At 41.3% G+C, this 20,023-nt stretch overlaps 1 protein-coding gene across 1 annotated transcript in view; it reads right to left on the bottom strand.

Moving 5' to 3' along the window:
* Window positions 1-1,174: 1,174 nt before the first annotated feature.
* slc1a1 (solute carrier family 1 member 1) overlaps window positions 1,175-20,023 on the bottom strand; it is a 40,164-nt gene continuing 21,315 nt past the window's right edge. Inside the window, exons 3-12 of the mRNA XM_007892605.2 lie at window positions 15,573-15,665; window positions 13,989-14,103; window positions 13,214-13,256; window positions 10,254-10,361; window positions 8,381-8,574; window positions 7,702-7,809; window positions 5,747-5,869; window positions 4,701-4,895; window positions 2,722-2,856; window positions 1,175-2,288 (exon numbers count right to left, since the gene is read on the bottom strand). Of these exons, the coding sequence (XP_007890796.1) occupies window positions 2,042-2,288; window positions 2,722-2,856; window positions 4,701-4,895; window positions 5,747-5,869; window positions 7,702-7,809; window positions 8,381-8,574; window positions 10,254-10,361; window positions 13,214-13,256; window positions 13,989-14,103; window positions 15,573-15,665 (1,361 nt within the window). The 3' untranslated portion in view covers window positions 1,175-2,041. The remainder of the gene's footprint in view (window positions 2,289-2,721; window positions 2,857-4,700; window positions 4,896-5,746; window positions 5,870-7,701; window positions 7,810-8,380; window positions 8,575-10,253; window positions 10,362-13,213; window positions 13,257-13,988; window positions 14,104-15,572; window positions 15,666-20,023) is intronic.

Genomic DNA, 20,023 nt, shown 5'->3' with positions numbered 1-20,023 from the left:
ATTCAAGCGCCAAAAGCAAAGCAGGGTCAATCCAAGCTTCAAAAAGTTATTGTCAGATGTCAGGAGGTATATGCATGCAGCTAGTTATGGAGGCGCAGAACTCTACTCAACTCCCAGTCAGTGAGATCAGGACCAGGATATACTGTATAAGTATTCTCCTAATCTTAGTACCTTGGATGTGGTTGTGAATCCAGTCTGCTAAAATGTTCAAACTCAGAGCTCTGCAATAATCTGAATTACAAGTAAAATGCATTGTCTTAAAGCTTTCCTCCCAAGATTGCTCAACATATACGTGTCTTATCCCAGTGAGTTGCACTTTTACTGACCTGAACTTTTGTGTAAGCATTATTGCTGGAAGACCAAAATGCTTCAGTTTCTCCAGTGCATATTGATAGTTCCTAGAAGACCCTCACAACATTATAATGCAAAATAACCATTCTGTGAGAGATACATGGAGAGAGAAGTTACAGAAAGATTTAAGGATTAGGATTCAAAGTGCTACAACATAAGGTGCAGTCGAGTTTATGCAATGTCTCCATTATACACAAGATATCAAAAGTAAACTTATGAAATATCTGTACAACTGACAGAAACATAAAGTGAAGTGCATTTATAATGAACAGAGTTGAGACTGACTAGATAATGCAGGTTCTTGGCTCAATCATTCAAATGCCGACATTACACTGTACCTGCAAATACAAATCCCAATTGTGTGAAGTATATTCCTTTGCGTCATTCCAGGTCTGGTTGTACAGAATTGAGCCCTTGAGCTTTCTCCTAAATTCTAGACCATTTGTTACTTACACATCCACACATGGTGCTCTGCTTGTGCAAACTGGTCACACTCAAGACACTATCACTACTGATTTGCACATGATCTGTCGGGCTGTCACCGCTATAAGTGAAAAACAGTTGTGATATGAGTCATGATTTTGCAATGACTTGAAGTGAGTTGAATAGTCTAGGGCTCTGGTTCAGCTTCTTGTCTTGCACAGCAGTTGATAAGGCATTACTCTATTGCCAGATCATCACCTTGGGAAGGTTGCCCTACAATTTACAGCGTAGTCGGAGTTACTTAGAGTTTTGCTAAGTCTACCCAGCACTATCAGTTTGGATATGATACAACAAAAAAAAATTGCCTTTATATAGCGCCTTTCACATTGGGAGGATGTCCCAAGGCCATGGACAATCAAGGGTTTGCACCTGAGCTGAGGGTTTGAATCACGAGGGATGGAGGGTAAGGATGGTGTTGGGTGGGAGGATGACCGAAGGCACGGTCAAAGAGGAAGGTCTTGAGACAGTACAAAAATCCTAGAATACCATAATACATCATTGAGACTCATAACTAGTCATTACAGACAGTAATTAGATCTCTATATAGATAGGTTTTAAGACAGGTTTCACTGTATGCAGTACATTTAATACTATATAAATTTTCTGCTAAAGAGTGGCAAGCTGTTGCACTGTTTGAGGCATTAGATATGGAATAACAGATACCTGGGAGTGATCACAAAACAGTCTGGTTGAGGCTTTAAATGGAATCATAAACTTAACACTCGCAGTTTCTAAGTATCATTTTAATCAAGAGACACGTTTATGGACTGCAGTGAATTTATAGTGCACAAGTTGAGTTACTGCATGGTTTAAATGATATGAGGGACTTTGTACAGTTTTGAGATCTGATTGTGTACCAGGACTGGCTGTCATGCATGACCTTGGTATTTGGTCTCATTGACGTGCAGTGACGTGCATGCTGCAGAATAAACAGTTGTGCAGCCACTGCCAACTTATCAAGAAACAATTTCCAGTTGTTTACCAAGCAGTTCAATGGTCAGTCTATCAGAACATAGGAACAGGAGGAGCCCATTCCGCCAGTTCATTAGATCATTGGCAAATTACATGTTGTACTTCAAAACAAATTGTTAAGCTATTCATTATTGACAGCAATGAATTTATGGGCTGGTTCAGCTGTTCAGCTTTATCAGATTCACTCTAGTCTGTAGGATAACCATAAATGATCACCTCCTTTATTACCACACATTTAAAACTGTGACGTTTCTGTGACTGCTACCGTGTCTGATTTATCAACGTCAAATGCGCCATTGACATACGCTTCCTTCTTCTTCATTTCCTCCTTCTCTGATGCTGTTGTTTCCATGGCAAATGGATTGATGATGTCTATGCCGCTTGCCTGGTCCATTTGCAGCAGCTCGTTCCTGGAAAGCTTTTCCACAATTCCAGCTCCGATGGAATCTCCAAGCACATTCACCATTGTCCTGAACCGATCCCTGAAAATGGAAATATGACCATTTTAGTATTATTGGATGTTATAGTTTGAGTATTATTCAGATCTATGCAAAGGGACAGTACAATCTGGCGTTTAGTCTTAATTAGACACTTTGACGTCTATTGCTTTTGTAGCAATATTAACAAGATCGGTTTGGATGAAGAAGGCCCTTCGGCCTAACTGATTTCAGAACACCCACCCTACAATCCCTCCATCGCAGCATCAAGCTGCTTATAAAATGTGTCCAGTATCCTGCCCTCTATTATCTTTCTGGCAACCTGTTCGAGTCGTTAAATATCATCATAGTAATAATAATCCTTGCATTTCATATAGCGCCTTATCAAGCCATTGAGACGTCTTAAAACGCTTCAAAGGATATATTGTAAATGAGATTGGATTGGCCAATTTTGCACAGCAGTGTACTTTACACTTACAAGACCCAGTCCATTGCGATGACCAGAGTCACATCATTGGCAGGTAGTCCCACTGCAGTGAGAACAATCACCATGGTAACCATCCCGGCCTGAGGAACTCCAGCTGCTCCTATGCTAGCAGCTGTCGCTGTGATGCTATGGGAAAACAGACACAATTTGGGAGTCAATGAGAAAACTACGGTCATAATATACACCCCACAGCTGCCAGTGGGCACAGAACTGCAACCCAAAAGGAACCACAGCTTCTGGAGAACAACCAGAGAGAACAACTGAACAATGATGGGGTTGGACCGTGAGCAAGAGATCAGAGAAAAGGAAGAAGGAGAGTTAGGTGGTCAAAGTCACTGTCAAAAAAATAGGCTTTCAAATACCTGTAACAAGGGAGGAGAGAAAATCAAACAGGAAGGTTGGATGAGGGGAAAAAAATGCAAATATGTTCAAACCCATACTCTCTCTGATGATGGGGGTCTGAACAGTATGGGGAGTGAACAGTACAGTGGGATTGTACTGGTGTGGAGAGAAACATCAGGGCACAAGTGTTTCTGAGCAATGACATGCATTCTGAGCGGTGACATTTACTGGGATAACATTTGCAAAATCTCTTAAATTAGCAATCAGCACTGGTGTTAATGCTGACTTTAATAACAGCCAGTTAGCGGGGTTTATCAATCCAAGCTTCACACTAAACCTGCTGTGATACCTTGGCTGTGTCACAGAGAGGTAGCAGTGTCCAGGCACTTCCCCGCCCCACTCCCACCCTCATACCAGAGCTTCAAATTTTAAACTGATCTTACACGATCTAGGAATTCCAGGCTCAAGACAAAGACGGAAATTTAAAAGTAATGGTCCTGTCAGATAAAAAGATCTCACTCCCTCTCAGCCACTTTATATTCCACCCTCTCTGCCAATCTCAGGTAACATAAATTAAACCACGTGAGCATTAACCTGATCCCTTATGGAGGTACACTAAATGTCATTTAGTATAAGGTAAACAAGCTCTAAGTGCTTGCGTAAGCATAATAACACTTGAGTTTTCTCTATTTTTCCTTCAGATAGTCTCTCCGCATGATGCATCATCGAGGGTGGAGGAGGCAGCAAGCAGTGCTCTTCCTAGGCATTTGCGAATGCTACTCTACAACCAGATGGTGGGTGGCATTTATGAGCAGCCTAGGATGATGCTGTCAAGTGGCAAAGCATTCACTAACACCCAAATGTAACCAGTCTGTGCAATGCATAACTTACAGCAAACATCTTAGTGTTTCTAAAATGACTAATTTTCATATTGGAATCAATTTAGCACTGTGTTCAACATTTGCGCATTGAATGGACATAGATGTGCATGACATGGATCTCTACCCCTCTCCCCCATACTGAGGTTGAGCTCAACGGAGCGAGGCCAATTGTACCAGACATCTCTCTCAAATTCAGTTGACCCCAATGTTACCATATTGCACAACTGACTGCACAGCAACCTTTAAAATAAAATACACCCACAGGGAAGCAGCCCCAATGTTGCAGTGAATACCAGGAGCTTGGTTCGAAGCCTGTGTTATTTTTGCTAGTCTCCTAAGACAGGGTATCTGAGTCTCTTTCTTCACGACCCTCTACTGATAGTGTGAGTATGTGGCAACCGAGTGGAAAGAGGTCAGGCTTGGCTGTGAGGCATTCTACTATTCATGCTCCTGACACTGCCAAGGCTCACATGTGAACACGGTTCACTTAGATGGGGTACCAGAGGGCAGCCAGAGTCCATAAAACCGCACCCCAACCTCGTAAAACTGCAGCCCAACCCCGTAAAACCGTACCCCAACCCCGTAAAACTGCACCTCAACAAGACAAATTTAGATTAGGAGCAGAGAGACACATTTCAGTGGGAAGATTAGAAATAAAAANGCAATTGGAGACATTACATTTTAAAAAGAAATAAAATAAACCCACAGGAATGCATTGACTGAATGGGTAAAAGAAGTAGATCTTACCTGATAGTGATTATCTGGCCCACGTTCAAAGGGTAGTCATTAAGCTGAGCAATAAATATGGCAGCAACTGCTTCATAGAGAGCTGTCCCATCCATGTTTATTGTAGCTCCCACTGGTAGCACAAATCTGGTGATCCTCTTGTCCACTTTGTTTTTTTCCTCCATACATTTGAATGACACCGGCAAAGTTGCCGAGCTGTGAACGATCACACCTTTTTAATGTGCTGATATAATAATAACAATAATAATCCTTGCAATTGATATGGCATCTTTCATGTCGGGAACACATCTCAAAGCGCTTCACAGAATTTACTGTAAAGTGTAGTGACTGTATATTTTGTATGTGAACACGACAGCCAATTTGCATATAGCAAAGTCCTACATACAACAGTGAAGAAATTTTATCTGGCCACAACTCTAATCGAAACTTTCTCTTTTCGAATAGTGCCATGGGATCTTTTAATGTCCAACTGAACAGGTCCATATTTAACGTTTCACCTGAAGGACGGCATCTCCAACAGCCAGCAAAGCACAGGAGTCTCAGCCTAAACTGTGAGTTCTGTGTCCCAACGCAGAACTTGAATGCACAATCTTCTGACTCAGCTGTTAAAAGATTGCCAACTGAGTCATCCTGACAGATGTTACATAACCAAAAGGTATGTGCTCCTGATTCTTTAAGTTAATAATGTGTTTATTTGATCAGCATACCTTGCCAGTCTAAGATAAGCTTGAAGCCATAGGGAGCATCACCTCTGATTGATGCCTTATTAGGTCTATTGAATGTCCACTAAAAATAATGTTTGTGCTTATATATATAGCATTGTTCTGGTAGGGTTGGGGGTGGGATCAATTGTTTCTATGAATGAGGTATAGATCGGCAGTGGATTAATAATATTTGTATGTTTTGAATTTAGGCAGAAAATGAATTCTAACCTCCTGATCTCTGGTGTGGTCTGGTCAGGTCTCCAGGAGGGCTTCTAACTTATTTTGTTTGTTGAATGTTTGCATTGAAAAGGATCAGCTCCAGTAAGAAAGGTGTCCCATTACCTGGATGAAATCATAAGAGCTGTCAGCAATGCCTCGGCCATTCCTCCGATGAAGATGAAAGGGTTTTTCCTCACGATGATAAAGTAGATTCCGGGGAGGACAACGATCGCATGAATGGCTAATCTGGGAAACAAAATAATAACTTAAATATTATTATTATTAATAATAGTGCTCTCAGTCTTGCAGTGCCACCATTTTTATTTTATTTTGAGGCAAGGTGAGTATTATTGTAAATTCCAGGTGGACATTAAAAGAACAGGTAAAGAATGTGCTCTACCCATCCTAGGAATTGTTTTGGATTAACTATGAGTAATAATCCCTGCAATTGGTCCAATTGGTCCAATAATGTCCACCTGAACAGGCAAGCATAGCCTCTGTTTAACGTCTCATCTGAAGGACGGCAGCTCTAGCAATGTATCACACTCCATTAGAACCTCATCTTAGACAATATGACTTCAAAGTTTCAACCTGGGGCTTGAACCACAACCTTTCTGACTCAGAGATGACGATGATACAACAACAAGATTGCATTTATAGAGCGCCTTTCACGTCGGGAGGACGTCCCAAGGCGCTGGACAGTTGGGTCGGGACCCGAGCAGGGGGGAAATGGTCAGGGTGAGGGGAGGGAAGGGAGGGAGCGAGGAAGGGGTAGAGAGTCGAGAGGGGAGGTGAAGGCACGGTTGAAGAGAAACGTCTTGAGACCGGCCTTGAAGGAGGAAAGGGAGGAAGCAAGGCGAAGGCACTGGGGGAATGGAGTTCCAGAGCCTAGGGGCTGAGAGGCTGAAAGCCTGGCCACCGATGGTAGAGTGGTTAGGGCAGGGTGTGTGGAGCAGACCGGAACCAGAGGAATGGAGGATACGGGCGGTAAGTAGTGTGATAGTAGGTCGGAGAGGTAGGAGGGAGCAAGGCCATGAATGGCCTTATAGGTGAGGATGAGGATCTTGAATGATACAACTGAGCCAGGCTGATACACAATTGACTGACTAAGACAGTGGCTGTGAGTCTGATCATTATAAAGTACAATTACAGGATTTGTCCTTTTGCAAATCTCGGGTACATGACGCAATTGCACAATCACAAACCAGCTAATTAATGCAATCAATTTGCATTCCATATCCCATTATCATTGTTGCAGCCCAATATACTTGACTCCGTTAGACATCACAGGATTGGTCTGGATGAAGAAGGCCATTCAGCCCATCTAATCTCATCCCTCCAGAAAACCCCTCTAGCATCCCCCCATCATAGCATTAAGCTGCTTTTTAAATGAGTCCAGTGTCCAAACCTAAACCACCTTTCCTGTCCTAGTCCTTAATTACCTTCTGAGTAAAGAAAAACTGTCTGATGTTTGCCCTAAAATTATCTTTTACAACTATGTTCTCTAGTTCTACTGTTTTGTAACATCCTAAAGTATTGTCGAGGTTTACTTTTTCAATCGCATTTCAAATATTAGAATTATAATAATAGTAATCCTTGCATTTTGTATACGCCTTTTCACATTGGAAGGATGTCTCAACCCACTTCACAAGATTTACTACGAAGTGGAGTGACTGTGTATTTGTATTTGGCAGCACAATTGTGCATGGCAATGTCCCACAAACAGCCATGAAACAGTGACCAATATTATCTTGCGGACTGTTGGCCAGGACACCGAGAGAAACTTCCTTCTCTTTTCAACCAGTGCCATGGGATGTTTAATGTCCACCTGAACAGGCAGATGGGTTCTTGGTTTTACGTTTAACGTCTCATTTGACTGTGTGGGCTGTGTGGGACTTGAACCCACAATCTCTGACCAGAGCCAAATGTATTCACATCCATGTGATCTCCTCTGAGACGTCTTTTCTCAAGACTGAAGATCCCAGCTGGTCTAATCGTCATACTTACTGTTAGCAATTACAACTCAATATATGACCCCAAAGCAGTGTGAAAAACAACCATGAAGATGCAACACATACCCGCTCAGCACTGTAGCCACATAGAGTCCCAGTTGACGGAAAATTTCCCAATTATCCACCTCCATGAGTTTCTCAGCAATAAGGAATAATATGCCTATTGGCATGTAGCTAAAAGACATGGGAAGGGGAAGAAGCATCATTCACAAGGGGTCATGATCAGTGATAAGCATGTAAGCATTACCTTCAGTTTTCTGCAGTATTTTAAAAAGAAACCGACTTCCAAATTAAGGCTGAGTTTAACTAATTTCTAAAATTCTACACAATCTTTCATTTGAAAGAGTTTATAATGTGACTGAAATGTCATAGCTCAGAAGCTGGCATTCTTCTGGTGGCATCACAAGTGGTTCAGAAGGTTGTGAGTTGAAGCCCCAAGTTAGAGCTCACAGTCTTGGTTGATGCTCCAATGCAATGGTCTAGGAGTGATGTGTTACTGCAGGGCTTGAGATACTGACAGGCAGTACTTATACAGTACTGAGGTTGCGTCTGCCTGTTGCTTAGTTCAGGATTAAAGATTACAGCCAAACATTAGAAAGTGAAGGCAGTTTCAGCCAGTGTCCTCGCCAACAACCCCCAGATTCAAAAGTCCAAACTGGTGTGTGTGTATAAGGAGAGGAGAGAAGGTGAATAATTATAATTTACATAGATGTGAATAATTATTATTATTATCATTGTTACTCACCACATAATAACCTGTACTATTTTCATTGTGGCTTCATTCAGAGCATCAAAGAAGTCAATGAGGATTTTGCCTTTTTCACCCATCTTCCCAATGACGATGCCAAACACCAGGCAAAAGACAATGAGGCCCAAGACATTGAGTCCATCAGAGTAGGCCCCAATCACTTCATACTCCTTTGTCCTATTCTGCAAAAACTTTATTGAAAAATTGAGATGTCACCATTATAAAAGAGAAGACAGTTTCTCCCTGTGCTTTGGCCAACAATCTTACAGATAAGATCATTTCCCCCCCCACATTTTGTTCTGCAGTATTAACACCTCTATTTCCCTGCTTTGTTGCAATCCCCCACTTTGTTCTGCATCATTAACCACTTAGTTAACCCATCATCCCCCAGCCTCTAGCCCACTTTCTTCCTTGTCTTCCTTGCCCCGCCTCACACCTCTATGTTAGCCCTTCAAAGGCTCTCCCTCCCAACATGCTCCAGTTCTGACGAAGGGTCATAGACTTGAAACGTTGACACACTTTCCTTTCTCCATAGATGCTGCCTGTCCTGCTAAGTGTTCCCAGCTATCTCTGTTTTTGTTTAGATTTCCAACATCTGCAGTATTTTGCATTTTAATCTTACAGATAAATTGGTCATTCCGAAGAGTATTTCAGGACCAGGAAGTAATTCTTTATCCAGAGGGTAATTATAACTGGAACAGGCTGCCAGCAACTGTGGTTGAGGCCAGGATAATCAACTCATTTAATAAAACTGCTTGATGCTGTGATGGGAAGATGCTAAGATGGGGTGTTCTGGAAGAATGATAACAAATGGGTCGAACGGTCTTCATTCAAATCAATCATGTCATCTGTTCTGTCATCAAGACGATAAAGTCCTATACAAGGTGTAACTTTCTTTTTGCAGCTTGGTGCATCTGTTTAAATGGTAGGTGGGTTTGTTATTTCATAATTTATTCTCAGTTGATAGGCAAGCTGCTATGATTGGTTGCTCCAGAGGATCGAATTCAAGATCCTCATCCTCACCTACAAGGCCATTCACGGCCTCGCTCCCTCCTACCTCTCTGACCTACTATCCCCCTACCTACCTGCCCGTACCCTCCGTTCCTCTGGCTCCGGTCTGCTCCACATCCCCCGCCCCAACCTCCCTACCATCGGTGGCCGGGCCTTCAGCCTCTCAGCCCCTAAGCTCTGGAACTCCATCCCCCAGTGCCTTCGCCGCCTCCTCCCTTTCCTCCTTCAAGGCCGGTCTCAAGACCTTTCTCTTTGACCGTGCCTTCAGCTCCCCTCTCAACTCTCTACCCCTTCCTCGCTCCCTCCCTTCCCTCCCCTCACCCTGACCATTTCCCCCCTGCTCGGGTCCTGACCCAACTGTCCAGCGCCTTGGGACGTCCTCCTGACGTGAAAGGCGCTCAATAAATGAAATCTTGTTGTTGTTGTTGTTGTTGTTGAGTGGCTAATGACAATGATGGTAAGCGAGACATTCTGTTCATGGAGACGCCCTAATTGATGGTTGCCATGGTGAGGGGGAGGGGGGGAAAGGTAACTCTCCCCTCGATATTTTAACTAAATGGCATTGACCAAAATCTAGTTGCTTCTGGTATCCGATCTGGGTGATGAGAAAGATGACCAAAAGAGGTAGGTCTTGAGACCGACCTTGAATGAGGTGAGGGAGGGTGGGAGTTTTGGGGACTCCAGAAAAAAGGGGCTGAAAAGCTGTAAGTTAGACCATTTGCGGTGGGTTAGGTAGGGTGGGGGACCTGAATATATTTATTATATTTGTAAAATTTGTATCACATATACCCCATAATTTAATAATTGGCAGCTTACCATATACACATCCCACAAACAGGTTACAAATAACTCATTTTACCTCATTTGTCAGCGTTGTCATGATAACTGAAACCGTTGGCTCAACAGGGTGGCTGGTGGCATTAATAACTTCTTTAATAACTTCTTTGACTTGGCGTCTGGTTTTATACTGAAACAGAAGAAACGAGCGATGTGAATTCTACCAAAGACAAATATTACAACACAAGAGACATAGGTGGAAATAACATGGAAAATCATGACTTTGTTTCCTGTCCAAAGACATGCTAAGCTGATTAATTTCTATTAAACATCAGACAGTTTGAGAAATATGGCAAACTGTTTCATACAAAACTAACAAGACTGTATTCTAATGGAGGCCTGTTGCTGCTCAACACTGTCTGATTTACCTAATCTCTGTTAATTCTAATAGTAATCATATTTGATAATAGCACCGATAATATTGAGAAAATAATAATAACAATAATAATCCTTGTATTTGATACAGTGCCTTATCATGTAGTTGAGACTTCTTAAAGAGCTTCACAGGATATTCTGCAAAGTGGATTGACTGTGTTTTGTGAGTGAAATATCTCAAAGCACTTCACAAAGTTCTTGTAGCGTGTCATGCCTGTTTGGGCAGGTGTCTTTTGGGGGCAAAATTAATCTGCACAAAGTAATGTCCCACAAACAGCCAATAAGTACGTGTTCAATTTTATCTGGGGTATTGTTAGCCAAGACACTGGGTAAATATCTCTTTTCAAATATTGCCATGGATTTTTTAACATCCACCCAAACAGGCAGACAGGACCTTGGTTTAACATGTCATCTGAAGGATAGCACTTTAGACGATACAGTGTACTGGAATGTCAGTCTACTGCCATCCCCATTGCATTGTCTAAGATAATTTTTTGAAAATTCACTCCTCCATTTATCAATCTTGTTTTTTAATTTAAACCCAGCTAAAGAAATCTCCCGACTAGTTATTACATTCATAATGACATAAGAATTAGGAGCAGGAGTAGGCCATTTGGCCTCTCTAGCCTACCCCGCCATTCAATAAGATCATGGCTGAACCATTCTAACTCCACCTACCTGCTTATCCCCATATCCCTTAATCCCTTTATCCACAAGAAATCTATCAATCTCAGTCTTGAATATGTTCAAGGACTGAGCATCTACAGCCCTTTGGGGTAGAGAATTCCATAAATTCACTACCTTCTGAGTGAAAAAGTTTTTCCTAAACTCAGTGCGAAATGGCTTACCCTGAATTTTAAGACTGTGGCCCCTGGTTATAGTTTCTCCAACCAGGAGAAAAAGTCTCCCACTATCTATTCTGTCGTGCCCCTTAATAATCTTATAGGTTTCTATAAGATCACCTCTCATTCTGCTATATTCTAGAGAATATAAGCCTAAATTGCTCAACCTATCCTCATAACTCATCCCTGGTACCAACCTAGTAAATCTACGTTGTACCCCCTCCAAGGCGAGTACATCCTTTCTTATATAAGGAGACCAAAACTGCACACAATACTTTAGGTGCGGTTTCACAAGGGCCCTATACAGTTACAGCAAGACTTTCCCTACTCTTATATTCTAACCTTTTTGTAACAAATGTCAGCATACCATTAGCCTTCCTCGTTGCTTGCTGTACCTGCAAATTAACTTTTTGTGACTGGTGTACAAGGACACCCAAGTCTCTCTCAACGCTAACACTATCTAGTCTCTCCCCTTCTAAAAAATAATCTGCTCTACTGTTTTTATTACCTAGGTGGATGACCTCACACTTCCCTACTGCTCAAAGGAGAGGAAGGATCAGGCAGGCCACAGACTGCCTTGAGCTAAGCGTCACAGTAAGGCTGATTATTGCTGATTACTCAGTGAGCAATTGGTTCTTCAATCTGAATGTTTTTAACATACTCAGTCCCATCCATCTGTCTGTTCCTCGCTCTGTGAACAGCCGCAGAAATGCATTGAAATGAAAACTGTAATGGAATGAAATGACTGAGCACTCTTTAGCCCTACACTCCAGCACCCTGACTCAGGAATCAAGACCATCAGAGATGAGGTTGACCCCAAGTAAGGTATGATGGGGAAGGGTGAGTGGTTTGATATATCAGAGGAATTTAAGCTTCACAATCTGGACAAAAAACAGGCAAGGGACTCATAACAAAGTACACAACACATTAAATGGTATAGCTATGGTAAAACCAGGTTTACGTCTTAATGTAAGAAAACCAACTCAAACATATCAAGCCAGGAACCAGACGATAACAATGGATTTTGCCCACAAATTATAAATTACACAGTATCTCCACTTTAAAGTATATCATGTGAAGCGCTTTGAGACGTTGTGATGACATGACATCTATCAAATTCTATCAAATTCAAGAATTATTCTATCAATTCTATCAAATTCAAGAATTATTATAAACTAGTGAAATTTTACTTTAGACCACATATCAGTAAAAACATAATTACTCACAGAGTGATGTCTCTACAATAATGTATCAAACAATATAATAAAGGCAAAAACATTGGGGATATTTAAAATACTGGTGAGATTGCATCTTAACTGCTGCAATTATGCGCTGTAGGGGTGAGTCAAATGGCCAAATGGTCCTTTCTCCCTCTCCCATCTCCAACCTTTCTAAAAGATTCAGAAGAAAATGCTTCTTCAGCTACTAGATTTCATCCTCCCAGAAAACCAACCCAAACATCAACCTCTTTTAAATAAATCCTGTGTGGTGGCCTGTACTACGCTTCCTAATCTATTTCTGTTTGACACAGTAGTCCTTCTTTATGCTTGGCGTTTTATAGGCAATTTTGCTCACAAGTTACAGAAGAGGAGACCGTAGCAATATTATTTTAGGACATATTTATTGTATACAACATTTTAAGTTTTCAATCTTTGGGCATTTTAACCAGTCCAAACATCTGATTGAATGCATGAGGAAATAAATCAATTATTTTCCAATTGGTTGTATCTAAATCGCTGGGAAAACAGTAAAAGAGTGACAGTACCTGTTGGAAGGTGGCCTGGACCAAGTTTTCTGGGAATGCATTCCTGTATATAAAAGAGAGGCCTTTTTTAAATACTTCACGAGGCAAGTGAATTTTTCCTTTGCACATTCTAAATCCTGTCTCTGTGCCCCACAATTGGGTGTGACTTTATTATTAGAATTACCTCAAAACAAGAGGATGAGTCAGGGGCAAATCCACCCCCACAAGTATTTGTCAGCCTCTCAGTGTATGTATGCGTGCGGAGGGTTGAGTGGGGGGGGGAAGGGGGGGCAAGATTCCAATTTAAAAAGAGAAGGGAGTTTCTTATGGTGTGCTGGCCAGCAATCCCCCAGATAAAATTGATGCTGTTTATAGGACATTGCTGTGCACAAATTGGCTGCTGCGTTCTCTCAGAAAACACAACCTCTGACTCAGAAGCCGGTATTGTTGGTAACTGAGCAGCAAACTGACACTTTAAATAATAATCCTTACATTTGATGTAGAGCCTTTCATGTGGGGAATTAGTGAACCAGAATGACAATCGCAGGACAACCCACTTGATGAAAAGGGCTGCATGCATGCTAATGAGTTTGATTCAAAAGCTAAAGCCGTAAAAGGGCATTGCACTCAGTGTAAGCTCACCAGGAAGGTGAGCTACAGAGTGACACTTTAACTTGCAGTGTAACATAGGGCAAAGGTTCTGTAGTCAGGTTCCTCTGACGTGCGGGATTGAAGTTACAGATAGAGCGGAGATGAAGAATTGCAAAGTGTTGACAATCTTAAGGGAGTTTCGTACCTCACCAGATCGAGCATGGCATCCACAGTGGTGACATCTGGTGTGGATCCAACCCTGCCAATTTCCTCAGCAGTTTGGGAGATACCAGGTTTGATGGCCATCACCAATATAATTCCTTATCCAAAACACAAAATTCTGCATGTAAGAGGCCCACTTTGGAGAAAAAAGGTTACTTTTAAATATGCAATATTTTAAAAAAAGTTTTTAAAAATAGTTTTTTCTTTCTAGTCACCTGGATCTCTGAAACATGTGGAAATCCATCACCATGCTTAAGAGTACCCAAACCAGACTGAGCGTTTCATATACGTATGTCACTTAGGCGTTGAAATCTCTGTGTCTGAAATACACACTCTCTTCCTGAAGGAATGCACCCTCTTATCTAATTACCAGAGAATTAGGCACGGCAAAAGCCAAAGGTTGGGTACTCCGAATGGGCATTGGGGTACTGCTGAGTTTTAACCAGCCTAAACTGCATAGCTTGCCATTGAGATCACTGTCTGGACAAGCTTCCCATTGTTTTAACAACTTAGACCTCCCTGCCCATTAAGGCTTTGACTTGCAGGGTTAACAGGAGCTAAGTGGGAACAGTCAGTTCTCCCAGTGACTGGCCATCCCTCCAAGTCCTGTCAATGAGCCAGCTGTTGTGTTATCATCTGCAGTGTCCTGGATACTGCACTTGGCTCAGGAATTGTACTGCCAAGACCGCTGCAGAGGTTAACTTGATTCTGACATTCCATTGTCGAGGATATCACTTTGGCGCCAGCTCATTCCAAGGAGACCTTGTTTACCTTCCCAAAAGGAGGATAGTGATGTAAATCAAACAATAAGTGGTGTGCGGAAGCTAGATTTCAAGCATACCTCTCGTGTTACTTATCCTTGATGGTGAAGCTTTGCCTTGTACCCCAACAAACCATTTTATGTGGAACCATTTTCGCATCATTGATGTTTTGGAGTCTCGAGGTCCAAAATTCCACCTATTCTTAGGCTGCAGGTTGGTTTAGTCTCAAAATTGCAAAATTCACCCTTAATTTGGAAGCCAGGCTTTCCAGAGTTCTTAAAAATAAACTGATTTCCAAATATTTTTTTTCCCCACAATTCTGTTACATCTTAAATTTGAAGGAAACAATCTTACATTTTAAGATTAACAGTGAAAACAGAGCACATGGAAATTCCATTATAGAATAAGGGATAGGGTTTTAATTTGTGGTATTTCACCTCATGATTTCTGAATAAGGACTCCTATTCATGTCTCCCGCACTTCTTTCAAGGTCCATCTCAAGACCCACCTCTTTGACCTACCTCTTTTTTATTCATTTTTCCCTTCCCCAGCCCCTTCATCATCCATACCCAGATAAACTGCCCAGTCGGTACTGTTAACCACATTGGGACGTCCTCCAGACCTGAAGGATGCTATATATTTATATTTATATATATATATATTGTAAGTTTGTATTGTCTGCAGTTGGCCTTCAAGCAATCAGAATGACATCACTCTGACCCAAGAAATTCAGCTCCCACATAATCAATTTCTGAAGTGGAGTTCTCGCAAATCAACAGGAATTCTAAATGAATTTCTCAGATTACCTAGGATTACAGCAATAACAGTGGTGCAAAAATAATACACCACAGCTCGTAATCCGACCTTCCCAGAGACGTCGGAATCCAAAGCAGCGACTCCTGCAAAGAGAAATTCAGGATCTCAGTAAACATGCCTTACCCAATTTGTGCACAGGTACTTTGAACGTGGGCATTTGAAAAACATCCAGAATATTTTTTTTCCCTTTCTAACTCAGAATACAGGTACAGTAGAATAATGTAGCACATCTCCCTCCGCTGCTTCAGCCTGGGTAGCACTCTTGTTGATTGATTAACAAGATTCTAGGTTCAAGTCCCACATCAGGGCTTTGAACTCACAGTCTAGGCTAACACTTCAATGCAGTGACAGGGGAGCACTACACTGTTGTCGGAGGTGCCATCCTATTCAGGTGAATGTTAAAGATCCCATGGCACCATTTGAAAAAAGGAAGGAGTTTCTCCTGGACAACAATATCCCAGATAAAGTTAACTTCATGGCCTTTGTGGGACATTAGTTTGAGCAAATTGGTACTGAGTTTGTCTACAAAATACACTAAACTTTACAGTAAATCCTGTGAAGAGCTTTGAGACATCTGACAGATATGAAAGGCAAGGATTAGTAATTACTAATTCAGGCCAGACTGAGATTTGAACCTACAATATTTTGTTCCATTAAGTTTAGTGCCTTTATCCACTAATCCATTGGGAAATTTAAATGTTATTCCTTTCTTAAACACCGTTGACAGATGATAATAATAATAATAATCCTTGCATTTAATTTAGCGCTTTTCACGTCTTCTCAAAACACTTCACAGAATATATTGTAAAGTGAATTGACTGTATAGTTTTGGGCGAAACTCGTCAGCCAATTGCGCACAGCAGTGTCTCACAAACAGTTGTGGATTGAAGTGACCAATTTATCATTGTTTTTTTTCTTGAAGGATTATTATCAAGCGTGTGGAGTAAGGAAACTTGCCCAAGGTTTCACCCTGCTGGGAATCAAACCCAGGTCTCTCCCTTGCGAGACGAGTGCTCTGACCACTGAGCTACAGGACTCACTTTTGCCTTTGGGTTAGAAAGTTATGGGTTCATTTCCTGTGTTAGGATGTAAACTGACGGCAGTGCAATGCTGGGGAAGAATTGTAGACTGCGGAATTTTGACCACATCAGCAGGTTGACCTGACACGTGAGTTTGTATTGCTGTGCTATATAATAATATAATAATCCTTGCATTGTAATAGTGCCTCATCACGTCTTATAGACGTTTCAAAACGCTTCACAGAATATACAGTAAAGTGAATTGACTGTATATTTTTAGTGTGAAACGCAGAAGCCAATTGCTCACAGCAATGTCCCACAAATAGTCATGGATTGAGTGACCCAATTATTATTACTTTTTTTTAATACAATGTTGAAGTGAAAAAGGTTGCAAAAATACTGCCCGCATTAGTGAGTTAACGACATTAATGGGGTAATGGATTGATGCTTAAGAACTTGCATTGACTGATAATAAGAAGTTTAGTTGTTACAGAAAAAAAGTTTGGGAAGGATGCAGTCTGAGTAAAGTACTCCTCCAGCTCGCCCTTTTTAAAAAAATATGATTTTACAGTATTATTAACATGCCTCTTTTGGACATACTGTGGCTCAGTGGTTAGAGCACTCGCTTTGCAAGTGAGAGACCTGAGTTCAATTCCAGGCAGGGCGAAACCTTGGGCAAATTTCCTTACTCCACACGTCTAATAATAATCCCTCCAAAACTAAAAACAATAATAAATTGGTCATTTTCAATCTACAACTGTTTGTGGGACATTGCTGTGCGCAATTGGCTGCTGCGTTTGCCCACAAATATACAGTGTATTCTGTGAAGCGCTTTGGGACGTCCTCCCGATGTGAAAAGCGCTATATCAAATGCAAGGATTATTATTATTATTATTATACTTTTGGTCACCTTTGCCCTCCCCAAACCCTCAGTCCCCACCCCCAGCTCATGTGACCAGCCAGTACTATCAAGTGCTTCAAGACGTCCTCCCGACATAAAAGTCCCTATATAAAATGTAAATTGTATTGATTAATACTTGATATTTAACACCTTTAACATTATCGACTATTTTAGCTTCATGGAGGTTGGTGTTTCAAATCTCCACAACTCAGTCAGTGTCATAGTGGCAGGCACAGCATGAGGCATTCTGGAGCATCTATGCTTTCACTTTAAAAGGAACTTGAAAAGCCATTTCAGAATGGTTGGGAGAGCGGGGGTGGGGGGTGCGGGGGGGGGGGAATCCAGACGTGACATTCATTAGGTCACTTCGATCATCTCCAATTTGAGGTTGATAAACTGAGTACCACATCTCAGAATCCTTCTTACTAATGCAGGGTGGGAGTGAGGGAGGTGAGCCCTAGTAGGTAGGTTGGTCCCAATTAGACATGTTCTATGTTGAGCTGTTAGTATAGTAAACAATTATAATCTTTGTTCTTTGGCTAACTTCTCAGTTATCTTTCCCTTTCCCCACCTCCCGTTGGCTCTCACTCCCAGCTTGGCTGTCAATCTAGATTGGTCAAGCTCTTTGAGACGTCCTTGCGGCTTAATTCAAATGTTTCTTTTAATGTGATTTTTCTATTATAAAGCCATTACACTTTGCGGTAAGAGGGATGTGACTCTTCAACAATAGTTGGTGCAGTTTATTCTTGTTATTCGCAAAGTATTATTGAATTGTAAAATATTAATGAGCGAACTTTATGTTGTTCAGTTTCTTGTATCCTTTCAGCTATAATAAGATGTTCTGGAATATAAATTGACTGATTTTGGATTAATGCATCCAAATAAGGTAAAACAGCATTTAGATTGTTCATCTTCCAGATATGATGTGAATTTTACAGTTTGCTATAAGTAAATACTTAGAGAGATATCTATGATGATTCTCTTAAATACAAGTGGTGTTTAATCCATATTGATGGATTAGACTGTTTCCAATAAGGTTGCAACTAGGGTCAAATGAAAGTTCTGTTAGAGCATTTACTGCTGGAGATTTCAATAGCCACATGCCTTGTGGGTAAGTAAAGAACAAGATAATTAATTATCCAACCTTCATTACTTCATACTTCAGTTTTTTTCTGCATTGAAATTTAGCTGAGATTTTGTCTTTGATGGTATTGTAATTACCCTTGAGGAGTTCATTGATGAATATCAACTATTTTCGCTGGGGTCTGTTCCACAACTCTGTGGGGTAAAATTGTTTATTATCATCCCTGACTGAGGTTTTTCAGTTTCATCCTTCAGTTTGTCCTTGGCCCTTTTATTCCATTCTCATGGTGGTAAAGAAAGTAGCCTGTTTACATCTACAGTATCCATGTTTATCATTACTGTATTTTAAAGACATTGATAGGTTTCCTTTGTCTTTTTTCCTCTTTAATTCTGTCAAGCAATGGCTGAGGGGAGGAAGTAGCACTCTGAGCAATGGCTGAAAGGATGAAATAGCACCTCTGGAGTTCTGAAAGGTCCAATGTGATTCATCAACAAGCCTTCTAAAGTCCAGCTGATATTTCTTTACAGCATGACTGAATGCATCTGCCCTATGACTATGATATAAAAATTACAAGAAAATGTTGGTGGAACACTAGCGAATAGACTCAGGCAACAGTGCTGCCAACTAAGCCAGGCTGACACATTTGTTGGAGCATAGTAAAGGAATATCATATTTCTGCCTCTGAAATAATAGAATTATGCAGTTCAATTATTAGCTGATTAGAGCATTAATATATAGAATCTCAAGAACTTCCCTTTTCGAAGACATAACATAACATGTAGGAGCAGGTGTAGGCCATTTGGCCCTTTGAGCCTGCCCCGCCATTCAATCATGGCTGATCTTCTAATCTAACTCCAGCTAATAACCTGACCCTGCCTTATCCCATATCCCTTAATCCCTTTTGCAATAAGAAATCTATCTATCTCAGTCTTGAATATGTTCAAGGACTGAGCGTCAACAGCCCTTTGGGGTAGTGAATTCCATACATTCACCACCCTTTGAGTGAAGAAGTTCTTCCTCAACTCAGTGTGAAAGGGCTGGCCTCTGATTTTAAGGTTGTGATCCCTGGTTTTAGTTTCTCCAACCAGGGGAAACAATCTCCCAGTATCTACTCTATCATGCCCTTTGATGATCTGATAGGTTTCTATAAGATCTCCTCTAATTCTTCTATATTCTAGAGGATATAGGGCCAAATTGGTCAACCTATCCTCGTAACTCATCCCCTTCATCCCTGGTACTAACCTAGTAAATCTACGCTGCACCCCCTCCAAGGCAAGTACATCCTTCCTTAAATAAGGAGACCAAAGCTGGACACAGTATTCCAGGTGTGGTCTCACCAGGGCCCTATACAGTTGCAGCAAGACTTCCCTACTCTTATACTCTAATCCTTTCATAATGAATGCTAACATACCGTTCGCCTTCCTAATTGCTGCTGCA

Source organism: Callorhinchus milii, unplaced genomic scaffold, assembly GCF_018977255.1.
Source record: "Callorhinchus milii isolate IMCB2004 unplaced genomic scaffold, IMCB_Cmil_1.0 Scaffold1, whole genome shotgun sequence".
Taxonomy (NCBI): domain Eukaryota; kingdom Metazoa; phylum Chordata; class Chondrichthyes; order Chimaeriformes; family Callorhinchidae; genus Callorhinchus; species Callorhinchus milii.
The sequence above is the reverse complement of the archived record's forward strand: the minus strand, read 5'-3'. Positions and strand labels throughout refer to the sequence as shown.